The following is a 13,294-nucleotide window of genomic DNA, read 5'->3' as shown; positions in this document are numbered from 1 at the left end:
CTCCAAAGGCCAGGTGTTGTGCCAGGTGTCTGCCACTTCCTGGCTAGCACTTGCCTTCAGGGCCCGTCCGTTTCCCCATCTGTAAAATGAGGGCGGGAATAATGCTTCTGCTACCAGCGATCAGACGGAGAGCCGGTGCCACTGCCCCGGGGCCGGTCAACCCGCAGTCGCGGCCCGTGATCCGCCCCCCAGCGGGCGTGTGCGGGCGACGCCAGGGTACACCCCCCACCCCGCGCCAGCGAGCTGGCACACCTGGGGGGGCGGGGCGTCGCGGCCCGGGGACCTCATTGGCTGCGGCGGCGGGTGACGCAGCGTGGGGCGGGGCGGGGGCGCGTGGGGCGGGGCCGGGTTCCCGCCCGAGCCTTTCATCTGGGCCGCACTTCCGCTCGCTCCTCCAGCGCGGACTGCCCGGGCCGGCCTCACCGCCATGCGCTGCTACGAGGACGAGGGCAGCTGGAGCCTGTCCTTCTCGGGCGCCGGCTTCCTGGGGCTCTACCATGTGGGCGTGACCCGCTGCCTCAGCGAGCGCGCCCCGCACCTCCTCCAGGGCGCCCGCCGCTTCTACGGCTCCTCGTCCGGGGCGCTCAACGCCGTCTGCCTCGTCGCGGGCAAGTCCGTCGGTGCGTGGGGGACGGCGCGGGCTGGGGGGGGCGGGGCGTGGGGGGCACGCGGGCTCCACGCCGGAGGGAGGGCGCGGAGAGGGGCGTGCCGGCGCTCTGCCCTGCGCCCTTTACATCCAGCATGATCCCATGGGACCCTCATAAGAACCCTGAGGAGTATGGTTACTCTCGTTTCGCAGAGGACTGATCGGAGCTGGGGAGGCTGTTTCCAAGATCAGAGGGTGGACAGAGCGTTTGAACGTAGGGCTGGGACAGATATTCTGAGCTGGAGAAGGGAAGACGGTCCACTCCCATGGTACCCGGGAGGGAGGTCAAGTCTTTTGGACGGATGTGGGCAGGCCCCCTGGGTGACTGAGGACCCTCTCCTCTCCCCATGCGCACAGATTTCTGCTGCTCCCATCTCCTGGGCATGGTCAAGCAGGTGGAGCAGGTGAGCCTGATCATCTTCCACCCCGCCTTCGCACCCATTGAGCACATTAGGCAGCAGTTGCAGGACAGCCTGCCTTCCAACATTCATATCCTGGCCTCCCAGAAGCTGGGCATCTCGCTGACCCGATGGCCCGATGGCCACAACATCATAGTCACCAACTTCACAACCCGCGATGAAGTCATCCAGGTGAGCATGTGGTGGCAGGTGAGTGGGCTCCATCTCTATGGTGACTTCCAGGTGCTTCCCAGAGGCAGACACTCCTTTCAGGGAGGTGGGGGGTGTCACTTGAGGCTTGGGTTTGTTTATAAATGAGAGAGTAGCGGTACAGAGGGGCCAGAAGGTGAGGACGGAGACTCCCATCTTGCTTTGGGAAGGCCCCTCGGCTGGACACAGAAGGGAATGGCTGAGGAGGGGGCAAAGTCCAGCTTCTGTACTCAGGGCCCCTGCTTTTCCAGAGAGGCGCCTGCCCTCAGTGGATTAGGAAACAATCCAGGATTGTTATAAAACAGGAGGTCGTGACAGAGAGCCACACGGTCAGGGAGGGAGGCCAGTGACAGGCTCTGGGAGTGGTCAGGTGGACCAAGTAGGGATTAGGTCCCTGGGAGGGCTCAGGCAGGTAGGGAGACAGGGAGGGAGGCCCGGAGCTCTGCTCCCCGTTCTTATCAGGGTCTGTGCCTTCCACTCAGACTGGGGTCCGTGATGCAGAATCTGCTTCATCTTGCTGACCCCAGCACCCAGCGTGGGGACTATCTCTGGGTCTGTGATGATCGGGATTCTCAGTGTGTGCAGGAGAGGAGCCAGTCCCTTGGCGCGAGCTGATGTCCATGGGCTCTCGATGAAGCCAGTTAGGGACCCTAAAGGTTATCCCAGCATCTTTGCCTGTATGGCACATAGCACAGGGCCAGGCACATAATAGGTGCTCAGTAAACATTAGCTGCTGTCACCGTTATCATTAATCTGTGGGAATGAGGCTCCCGCTTGCATCTCCAACTGGTTAGAGCCAGGATGAGTGCTGCATCTCCCAGAGAGGTTTGGAGGGATATTTCCAAGTAGACTGCAAGTCAAGGTTCTATGCTCCATGAGTTTGGTAAGCCCTAGGTCAGTGGTTCTCAACCAGGGGTGATTTTTCCCCCTAGGAACATTTGACAACATTGGAGGCATTTTTGGTTGTCACAATTCTGTGTGTGTGTGTGTACAAAGTACTGACACCTAGTGGGTAGAAGCCAAGGATGCTGCTAAGTGTCCCACCATGTACAGGACAGCTGCCTGCCACACCATCCCTCACTTCCAAGACAGGACTCTTGAGCCCCAAATGTTAATATGTTAAGCATCTTTTTCATTGCTGGACTTGTCAGAGACTCTACGGGGAAGAGTGGATGGTGTTTTCCAAATGGATAAAGAAATCAGCGTTTCTTTTTTTTTTTTAAGATTTTATTTATTTTGTGAGAAAGAGCGTGCACGAGCAAGGCGGGGGAGGGGCAGAGGGAGAAGCAGACTCCCCGCTGAGCAGGGAGCCCGATGCGGGACTCGATCCCAGGACTCTGGGATCATGACCTGAGCCGAAGGCAGACACTTCACTGACTGAGCCACCCAGTCGTCCCGAAGTCAGGGTTTCTTATTTGAGATGCATCTGGTTGGATCAGTGTCCAGGGAACACACTTTGGGAGGCATACCTAGATTGTTGGTGAAGAATTCCTGCCTGCTGGGTGATGGATAAATGGTACTTGGTGCCTCTGTTTGCCCTTGGGAAGGGGGGGAACACAGCAGCAGTCTCGAGTGAGCAAGGATCCATCAGCAGGAATTGGAGGGCAGGTGTCATGACAGGCCTGCATTCAAGTACCTTCTTAACCTTGAGAATTTGGCTGGGACATGACAACTTCTCTGGGCCTCGTTTCCCTCCCCTGAACACAAGACTAATGCCAACAAACTTCACAGGCAGCTCTGGGGTTAGACACCATGCCCAGAACAGGTTCTGAACACCAGGAGCGTGAATAATGGTGTTTCCGCTGACTTGTTTTCCCAGGCTCTGGTCTGCACCCTATACTTTCCTTTCTACTGTGGGACAATTCCCCCCGAATTCAGAGGGGAGGTAAGTGCACTGTGGGGGTTTGATGACTGAGTCCCTGCCCCGTGCTCTGGGGGCCCAGTGTACCTTCTGCTGAAAGGCGTGTGGGTGGAGGGAACTGTGCTCCCTGAGCTCCTACTGTGTGCCAGGGCCCTCCCTCTGCTCCGGGGGGGGGTGGTGCTCAGAGCATCCTGGGGTAGATGGTCCTAAGGGCTCAGGGGCAGCTAGAGGTCACCGGCTGCAGCCCACTTCCGGCTGGTGGCCCCGTGGCAGTGCGGGGAGAGGATAGGGCATCCTGAGCAGGCAGCCCACCTGAATTGCAGCGCTATATCAACGGGGCTCTGAGCAACAACCTGCCCTTTGCGGACTCCTCCTCCACCATCACTGTGTCCCCTTTCCATGGGACAGTGGACATCTGCGCCCAAAGCACCTCGGCCGGCATGCATGAGCTGAATGCCTTCAATGCCAGTTTCCAGATCTCCAAGAAGAACTTTTTCCTGGGATTCGTCGCCCTCATACCCCCCAGCCCTGAGGTAGGTCTGGCCCCAGGGCCCACCTTGAAGGTGTTAGAGGCTTGGCCATGATCCAGGGTCCTGTGAGTCAGACTGTGTCCCCACACCCTCCCCCCACCTCAGGGTAGTTAGGACACATGTTCTGAGTCTTACAGCCATGTTCTTGAACCCACAACATGGGGCTCAAGTTGTGTCCTTACTATTCTTCCCCTGCCTGGATGAATGTTGAGTTAGGACTGGCCCCACATCAAGGCATGCTAGCACCAACCCCGCTGAGCTGGGGTGTGAGCCAGGCCTCTGCTGGTATTCCTCAGGGTCAGGCTCTGTGAGAAGGTGCTAGTACCCTCTGTTTCTCAAGGGAGGACACCAGGGCTCAGAGAGGTTAAGCAACTTGTTCAAAGTCACACAGCCTGGAAGCAGCAAAGCCAGACTTCAAATCCTCAGCTAGCCTAGACCCATGCTCTCAACCACTGCCCTAGACTGTGGCCACATTTACCATCCCCATGGAGGCGAGGCATAAGGACAGACAAAAAGGGACCATAGACCTAGATTTCTTGTTTTATTCCCTTGGTATTTCTGGAAAATGGGTAATTTGACAACAAATAGTTTATCACCATAACCTGCTCCTCTACCCCAACCATGTCCTGGCCCTCCCCTATTCCTTCATTCATTCCATGGTTCTGTAGTGTTTTGTTTTTTTTACTTTAAGTAAATTCTATGCCACACATGGGGCTCAAACTCATGACCCCAAGATCAAGAATCCCCTGCTCTACCAACTGAACCAGCTAGGCACCTCAGTTCTGTAGTGTTTTATAATTTATGAAACAAGATCATGTTCATTTACTCTGATCTTCCCTATACCTGTGTGGTAGAATGAAAATCTCAGCCCCATCTTAGAGACTAGGAAGCTGAGGCTCTCAAGGTGGAGTGGCCATCTTGAGGCCACACAGCAAGGGAAGGCAGAGCTGCCTTCTGGACCTGCCTTCTGTCCGATTGAGACAGGTGGGTGTGGGCCCCCAATTTCCTCTGCTATCTCAGGCTGGTTCTGGAAATAAACATCAAAGGGCGAAGGCAACCACCATGCATTGACCCACAGGAACCAGGCAGTGTCCCGGGTGTCCTGGGCCAGGCCTACTTATCCCACTTTCCAGAGGAGAGAACTGAGACCAGAGAGCGGAGTGTCTGGAGCAAGAGCGGCCACCAAGGAGTCTTAGAGGGGGGAGCTCGTCCTGCCTGCAGTCCCGTGGCCCTCCCCGCCCAGCACTGGGGTCCTTGAGCCCATGGAGGGGGTTCCTGGGGAGTGCGGGCTGGGCGGGGATTGCTTCCAGTGGAAGACAAGTCTCTGGACTGTGACCACAGCTCGAGGGGCAAGTCCAGGCCTTCCCCATCCTACTCTGACCTGTTTTGGCAGGTAGTAGCGGACAGCTGCAGACAAGGCTACCTGGACGCCCTCAGGTTCCTAGAGAGACGTGGTAGGTGGTAGCCCCCATAGTCGCTGGGCATCCAAGTAGATCCTGCTTTCCAGGTGTTTGTGCGTTTAGGGACCTCAGCTCACTCGTTCTCTCACTCAGCTTCTGCTCTGTGCTTGGCCTCAGCTGGAGGCTGGAGACCTAGAGAGGATCACACGCGCGTCCTGCTCTTGAGCTGCTCTTAGACTGTTGTGGGGGGACCTCTCCCCATGGAGATGGAGGGGATGCTCAGAAGGGGGCACCTGACCCGGCCTGGAGGGTGGGCAAGGAGGGCTTCCTGGAGGCGGCAACAGATAAGCTGGGCTTTGAAGAGTTATGAAGACTATGGAAAGGTTGAAGACAGAAAGGAAGAGGGCATTCCAAGCAGAGGGAGAGCGAGAGCAAAGGAACAGAGGCGAGCACCTTCGGGGCACGTGACTCAGTATGGCCTCAGGAGTGTGCGTGTGCATGTGTGTGTGCATGTGCATGCATGTGTGTGTGTGTGCGTGTGTGCGTGTGTGTGTGTGTTCATCGGACAGTGGGTGGGCTACAGAGGTCTTCTCAGCTGGAGAGTCTGGATGTCATCCAATGCTCTTCACATGGTAGAGCTGAAATTTGAACCCAGGCCATCTGGCTCCAGACCCATGTTGTTTACCCCAAACATACAGCAGCAGGAAGAATTTGCTGAGCACTTAATACGTGCCCAGATCTGGGCTTGAGCTTTAGGTGTTTGTCTTGTTTAATTCTCAGAACAACCACATGAAGCAGATTTTCATTTTCTCCTTTCTCAAAGAGGGAAACTGAGGCACAGGGCAGTTAGATCACCTAGTGAACAGGTGTTGACATCAGGGTTTGAACCTTGGACTGCGTCTTCAGGGTCCGGGCTCCCATGAGCCACTAGAAAGTGCACAGGAGATGGGGAGCAGAGAAGGGTCAGGGGAGAGCAGGAAGAGGTCATTCAGGAGGAGCCGTGGGTACATCCTGCAGCAAGCAGGTCCCCAGAACTGGGTTTGGGGATCGAGGGGGATGGGTGGCATGGAGAGCCAGGGACTGTTACCATCACCAGGGGGCTCTGGACGTGCTGACCCATCATATCCCTCCTCTCCACTGACCCAGGACTTACCAAGGAACCAGTGCTTTGGATGCTGGTGTCGAGGGATCCCCCAGCCCCAGCTGATGGGAGCCAGGATGCCGGTCATGACAGAGGCCAGAAGAGGGGCCTGTCTCTCAACTGGGCGGTGCCCAGTGTGCTGGTCAAGGATGTGCCTGACTTTGAGCAGCTCTCACCAGAGATGGAGGCCGGTACTGCCTTTTCTTTCATGCACTTGCTCACCTACCCCATGCCCTGCACACAGGGGCCGGGGGGTGGGGGGGCGTGCAGAGACCCTGCCCTGCAGGTGCTCAGGGGCCGGAAGAGGATAGGACTCCTTTATTGAGCACCTACTGAGTGCCAAGTGTGGTCCTAGGGCCTTTCTACCTGTTGTGGCAGTCACTCCGCACCACAACCATGGGCCTACGTGTTTTCCTTACCCCACTTCACTGACGACGCAACCGAAGCTCGGAGAGGCAGATGGGAGATTCAAACACAAATCTGTGCCTCAGAAAGCCAGGTCTCTGCCCACGGCCCAGGGAAGGGCAGGAAGTACATAGGGACGTGAGAGAGGCACACACAGAAGGTTCTGGACTCTCCACGTGGACATGGACTCATTTCATCCTCCCACCAGTACTCTGAGGATGGCACTGGATTGTCCCCATTATATGGATGAGGAAACCATAGCCCCGAGAGGTTAAGTGACTTGTCCAAAGTCACACAGCTAACAAATAGCCCAAGCAGGAGTTCCACTCTGAGCCATTTGGTCTGCTCTCCTGCTTAGTGACCCCAAAGTCACAACTGCAGCAGCAGAAGGGTCCAGGCGTATGTCATGGTGACGGGGATGTGGGTTTGAACAGCATCTTAAGTGAGACCGGAGAGGAGGAGTCGGCCAGGCAGAAGGTGCAGCGTGTGCAGATGTCCTGGGTTTGATGGGGGCAGTGTCGTGGTTGAGGGCCAGGGTGGCAGAGGCTGGGAGGGTCAGGCAGGTGGCTTTGAAAGCGGCAGGAGAGGGATGGGGAGCCGCTGGGGGGGGCGGCCTACTAGGGGCAACCCCTCCTTTTCAGGGTTCACTACTGCTCTGAAGGGTAGGTCCGGCGTTTACCGCACCTAGCTGGGAGGGGACAGGCTGGGCAGGGGGAGGGGGGAAGCCTGGGAGGAGAGCTGATGGTGGTTGAGGTTAGAGCAAGGACAGTGTGGGTGGGCGAAGGGGACAGGGAGGGCGCCTCTTTCCGTGCCAGAGACCATACAGGGCCTGCAAAAATGGGCCTGGATCTGTGGCGAGCCCCTGAGGGCCAAGCTTGGAGCTCGGGAGCTGAGGCTGCGTCCCTGCGGCCACATGGCAGCACCAGAGAACCATCTCCTCGATGGGCCACCACCGCCAGCATGCCCCGGGACTGGGAGTTAGTTATCGGACCGGCCCTTACAGACCTCCCTTAATCCTGGCCCACCTGCCTGGGAGCCGGGTACTGCCAGGAGCCCCACTTTTCAGAGGAGGGAACGTAGGCTCAGGGAAGGGGAGGGACTCAGCCTGGGACCCATGGCAGGGGAACGAGGAGCGGGTCTTCGTGCTGTGTCGTCTGTGAACCCTCCGAGCGGCTGTCTCTCCACAGCACTAGCCAGAGTCAAGGTTGGAGGCCGAGCCACGGTCTGAAGATGAGGATTTGGGCTCTGGCTCTGCCCTGGCCAGGATGCCAGTCCTTGGTACCCTGGGCATTTCAGGGGAAGGGGGCTCGGGAAGGGGTTGTTGTCCTTCCTGCAGCTGCTACTGTTAATAACCCTGATGTGTTGCTGTCATCAAGGGAGGTACGGGGGGCACACGTGGCCCGTCCTGGGAGGGGGTGCAACAGACTTTGCAGAGCGGCGGGAGACATGGGAAGAGCTCGGGGAGCCTGAGTCCTTGGGTCTGTCTTGGCGACCCTGCCATTTCCTGGCCTGGTCTTTAGGCAAGTCACTTCCCTACTCTGAACCTCAGTCTCCTCATCTGTGAAAGGGGCACGCCCTTCCGGTTTGGGGACAATAAGGAGAGAGCACAAGCTGAGTGCCCAGACCTCTGCTGGCTCAAACTGGGGGCTTGATCAATGCTGTCTCTTTCTCTGCAGATAGGGGTGGGGGAGTGGGCATAGTTTGTGGACTGTGTGAGGTGGGAAGGGGTTCAGGCCACCTGCCCTAAGGGTAATGGTGAGGGGCTGGCTGGAGGGGTGGGTGGTCATGCCCCAGCTTCTCTCGTAGCACTGAAGAAAGCATGTGTGCGGGACCCTAGCACCTGGGCACGCTTCTGCCGGTCGGGCCTTGGGCGGGCACTGACCTACTTGTTGCTGCCCTACACACTACCCTTCGAGTACGTTTACATCTGGAGCAGAAGGTGAGGCTCAGCCGGGGGTCCTGGGAAGGGCCTGGCTTGCCATCAGGGCTGTGGTGGAGACCAGTGCCCAGGGCAGGAGGGGCAGCCAGCCCGCTGGGTGGACAGAGCCTGGCTGGCCTCCCCGGGCTGCTTGGTGCTGGTTGCACAACCCAGAGGAGTGTCGGGGGGTCTCCTCTGCAGGATGGGACTGGTGGGGAGATGATGCAGCAGCTGTGACCGATGGATCGGAAACGGGCCTCCTGGTCAATGCTCTGGCCCCTCACCTGTCTCTAGGACCTTTGGCCCTTTGCTCTACCTGTTAGAGCCTCAGAGGAAATGTGCTGTTTCTGGAGAAATAACTCTGGGGGCTGGTCTGGTTCTGATTAGCTGTGTGGCCTGAGCTGGGTCTCTTGACCTCTCTGGGCCTCAGCTTCCTTTTCTATAAAACAAGGCCCTTCCAGGGCTGACTGGTTGTGGTTAAACCCTCACTAACCATTCTAACTTTGCTGATTAATGAATCACTCGGCACTGTTTGTTCATTCATTCCACCAATAGTTATATTGAGGGCCTACCCAGGGGCCAAGCCTTGGCTGGGGATAGGGAGGCAGCCCTGACTCAGACCCAGGCCCTGGCCTTGTGGAACTCACAGCCCACAAACCATCACACCCTCACCTGTGCAATCACACCTCTGCCTAGAGATACCCAGCGAGGTCTATACTGGCTGTGATTCCTAAAAGAGGTCTACACTGGCCGTGAACTGAGATAGCTCACCCTAGGGGCTATCTGGTCAGGGAAGGCTGCCTAAAGAAGGTAACTTTTGAGTTATAATCTGAAGAATGGGTAGGAGTCCACCAGGCAAAGAGGAAGGGAAAAGCATTCCAGAGGGATGGAATGGCATGTGCAAAGGTCCTGGGGCAGAAGGCAGAGGAAATAAGATGGTGAGGCAGTGTGGCAGTGGCTGGTGGGGGCTAGACAGGCAGGGCTCTATAGCCACATGAGGAGCGTGGTCTTTATCCCAACAGTGGTGGGAAGGCAGCAAAGGGTTTCAGTAGAGAAGTGTCATAGGGAGAGCTGTGTTTTTTAAAAATTTTTTATTCCCAAAAAGGTCTATGACAGTGAGTCACAGGTCTCTCTGTTTTGCTCCATGCTGAGTTAATGACTGGATCAGCCCTGCTGCTGTAATTGCCAGTGGCCCAAAGCCAGGAGAGAGCTTTCTGCTAACTCAGATTCTCCTCATGCTGAGCTGTTAGATTGAAACTGCAGGTTGAAGTCAAAAAGGATAAGGGCAAAGTCTGGACTTTTCAGCTAAAAAAAAAAGTCCATATATGAGCACTGACGGAGAAACCTGTTCAGACCATAGGAAAATTCAGACTTAGCTTTTTTTTTGGTAACCTACATGCTCAACATGTAGGTTGTAATAATAGAGACAGACAGTCCAGAACAAGGGAGGTGATGGTCTAGCTTATGTTTTTGCTTCTCATACTCCACCCTGTGGCCTGTCTGCCTGGTTGAGGTCCTGGTTGAGAGGCTCTGCTGAAGGCAGCACACTGAGGGGAGGCCCTGCTGTGTCCAGTGAGTCTGAGATGGTGCCCAGCCAGGCCCTGTCTCTGCTGTAATTGGATGACCTGGTCCTCTGCTGACCCGACAGGACCCAGGTGTGGAGCCACAGGAGGGTTTTGAGCAAGAAAGGGCTGTGATCGGATGTATATTTCAGGCATGTCACCGGCTGCTCAGGGGAGAGTGGATGGAGGGCTGTGGAGTAAGGAGGGCAGGGCTGGGGAAGGGAAGGAGGGACAGAGAGAGGGAGGAGGTTAGGAACTGCAGGCAAGCTGATGGTCGCCTTTTGGCTGGCGAGGAAGCTGAAGCTCAGAGAGGTTCCCTGACCTGCCTGGGTCACACAGCTGATGAGCAGGGGAGCTGGGCCCAGAGCCCTGCCCTTCCCTGCCGTGGGCTTCACGCTTGTGCCCCGCGGAGTTATAACCAGCTCTGCGGTGGGCGCTTCTCACCTCTATTCCACTTCCTTTAGGCCTGGTGCCTCAGGTCCTCCAGTGCAGGGACCCCTGGCTCTGCTCTGGGCCTGTGGGGAAGGTGGGCTTGGCCAGGCCACATGCTCAGGCTTAGCTGAGTGAAGCGTTTGCCGCCCCTTCCTCCAGGTTGGTGGCATGGCTGCCTGATCTGCCAGCCGACTTGTGGTGGATGCGGGGCGTGCTGCAGGGCTTGGCCCTCGAGATCTACTCCAGGTCAAAGGACCAGCTCCTCCGACTGGTCAGGTGAGGCGGGGGGACGGGCCTGGGGCAGAGCAGGTGTGGTTTCCCTGGGGGAGCAAGGCACCACTGTTTTTCTAGACCCTGGGCAGGCCGTCCACACCATCTGTGTCCTTCTCTCCCCATGTACATCCCCATGTAGTCTCTGGCATAGCTTTGGTCACTGCTGTGTTGCCAGACCCGTGCTGGGCCTGGATGCCGGAGCTGGCCTCTCACACAGGTCAGGCTGCGGGACCGGCTCCCAGAGGACGAGTGCATCTCCCTGCTCGGCCAGATCCCCATCAGCCCTTCCAACAGCCTTCCAGAGGTCCCTCCCTGTGCTCTCTGGGGTCTGGGTTGGGGCTGCCTATCTCTCCTTCACCTGGCTAGAGACCCTGGCGTCCTTCCAAGCCACTTGATGGCCATCCCTGGAACCTTCCCGCCCCTCTCCGCATGGCCAGAGTAAGGGTCTCAGGGCTTTCCTCCTGGCAGTATCCGGGAGCAGAGTGACCCAGGGCTCACCGAATGCGAGGGCTGCCCCCACAGGGCTTCACCCTGCCCTTTGCCCGTCCCTGGGCTCTAAAACCTTGCACTCACTGGCTTCTCCTTCTTCCGCAGCCTGCCCATTACCAGCCCCCTCTGGCCTGGGGCAGCTCTTCTTGTGAACCTGGCCAAGGAGCCCAGACCTCCCCATCAGGCCTGAGGGGCACAAAGCAGGGCCAGCCCAGTGACTGGCCTCTCCTGGTCCTTGTCTTAGCCCTCATCCTGTGCCCAGATCTGCCCTCAGTCCTCGAGTCCTGACTAGTCTTCCGGAGCTCAGAGCCCAGTGTGGAGCTGTCTGCTGAGCAGCCTTCCTTTCCCCTCAGACTCTTGTCTCTGACTGTGTGGGCGTGTGGCCCCCAGGAGCCAGAAGAGGCCCCACCAGCCCCTCTGGAGCCCCTATTCCTTGGAGCCAGCTCCTGGTGGCCCAAGGACTTCTTTTTGGGAGAGGCCCAGCCTGTTGGTGTGTCCCTTGGTCGCTGTGTCCAGGTCACCCTGTCATCAGAGGGAAAAAGGAAGGTAGGAGCTGAGACACACATCTTGGTTCTTGAATTTCCATGTAGGGGGACTCGGGGGCAGCATCTGCTGAGAAGCAGGGTTCCAGTGCTTTTGCTGAGATGTTTGCAGAGCACTTTACAGAAGATAGAGAAAGTGTCAGTGATTGGAAGGCAAATGGAAATGATGGGTTGGGGTGTGCCTCCCCTCAGATCCTTTCTCTGACTTCCTTTGTCTGGCACTCGCCCCAGGGTGACCCCCATGGTCTGCCTCATTCCTGCAACCTTGATCTCTGACTTCCTACTGGGTACATCCAGCGGGAGCCCCCAGCAGGAGATGCGAGGGTGGGAGGAGAGAGGGGGATCAAAATCTTCTCAGAATCCCACCCACATGTGTCCCATCGGAGTGTCCAAGGGCCCCTGGCTGCCAGCACCATTATTCCTTACTAGTACCTGCACACAGCCCACTCCCAGGCCCCTTTCTTTCTCAGGCAGAGAGGAGACTGGGACACCAGCCCTCCTCTAGCCTCTCCTGGGAGCGGATCCCTTTCCTGTCCTCAGAGCAGAACCCACACTGTGTCTTGGCCAGGCCCTTAGGAGGCACTCAGCCCGAGCAGGGATGGGGAGGGTGGGGAAATGGAGGCATGCACAAGAGAAAAAGGGAGCAAAGGAATAAATCCGAACAAAAGAGATAATGAGTCATTCATTAGTTCATTCGTTCGTCCATTCATTCATTCATTTGATTTTTGCTTAGTGCGTTGTAGGCTCTGGGGTCACAACAGTGAACAAGGCTTACATTCTGGTGTGGGTTGGGGCGGGGAGCAGATGCTAAACAGCCAACTGGAAACTGAAAATAAGATCATCTGAGGAGCAGCAGTGCTGTGAGGAGAGCAAAAGAGGGTGGACATGATGGTGGTCGGGTGGGGTGGGAGCGACCCTGGATCAGTGGTCCAGGAAGGCCCCTCCTAGAAGATGATGTTGGGGGTTAGGCCTCAGGTGAGAGGCAAAGAGCTGGGGGAAGAGTTTTGCAAGCAGAGGGAACAGCAGGTGCAAAGGCCCTGAGATAGGAATGCAGTCGATGTGTTTAAGAAACGGAAGGTAGCCAGTGTGGCCGGAGCCTTGTGAGCAATGGGGCAGGTGGAGGGCAGGCAGAGGCTGGGTCACAGAGGCCACTGTCACGGTGATCAGGACGTTGGATTTGGGCAGTCATTGGAGGGTTGGGAGCAGGGAAGCAAAAAGGTGAGTGCAGAGTGGGTGAATGGAGCATAGGAGGGCTGGGGTGGGGGTGGGAGGTTGAAAGGGAGAGAAGAGGCAGAGAGAGGGAGGACTTGCAGGAGGGTCCACCTCCCTGCTCATCTCTAGGATCTAGGATCCACTGGGTCTGAGCTCACTTTTGTCCCCTCTTGCTGTCATGAATGAGGCTGTGCTACCTTGAGTCAGGTGATGTCCAAACCCCAAGGATTCTCTCCATCCAGAGCTGGGACCCCCTGTCCCTGTTCCCAGGTGCT

General features: G+C 57.3%; 1 protein-coding gene across 1 annotated transcript; it reads left to right on the top strand.

The window, feature by feature from the left end:
* Window positions 1-410: 410 nt before the first annotated feature.
* PNPLA5 (patatin like domain 5, triacylglycerol lipase) lies at window positions 411-12,554 on the top strand. Its single transcript, XM_081819171.1, has 9 exons — window positions 411-620; window positions 1,004-1,236; window positions 3,074-3,139; window positions 3,439-3,648; window positions 5,039-5,099; window positions 6,192-6,377; window positions 8,398-8,530; window positions 10,663-10,779; window positions 11,371-12,554. Exons 1-9 carry the CDS (start codon window positions 428-430, stop codon window positions 11,453-11,455), a joined length of 1,284 nt encoding a protein of 427 aa, XP_081675297.1. The 5' UTR covers window positions 411-427; the 3' UTR covers window positions 11,456-12,554.
* The last annotated feature ends 740 nt before the right edge of the window (window positions 12,555-13,294 follow it).

The sequence above is a fragment of the Leptonychotes weddellii genome, chromosome 5, assembly GCF_054177405.1.
Source record: "Leptonychotes weddellii isolate Sample4059 chromosome 5, ASM5417740v2, whole genome shotgun sequence".
Lineage (NCBI taxonomy): Eukaryota > Metazoa > Chordata > Mammalia > Carnivora > Phocidae > Leptonychotes > Leptonychotes weddellii.
Note: the sequence above shows the minus strand (reverse complement) of the source record. Positions and strands in the feature narration are given on the sequence as shown.

What these genes read in the sequence shown, in the direction of transcription:
- PNPLA5 (XM_081819171.1), top strand. Translation starts at nt 428, where the DNA reads ATGCGCTGCTACGAGGACGAGGGCAGCTGGAGCCTGTCCTTCTCGGGC. An exon ending in CGTCGCGGGCAAGTCCGTCG is followed by an intron (nt 621 to 1,003) that starts GTGCGTGGGGGA and finishes CCATGCGCACAG; the next exon opens with ATTTCTGCTGCTCCCATCTC. An exon ending in CAGGTTCCTAGAGAGACGTG is followed by an intron (nt 5,100 to 6,191) that starts GTAGGTGGTAGC and finishes CCACTGACCCAG; the next exon opens with GACTTACCAAGGAACCAGTG.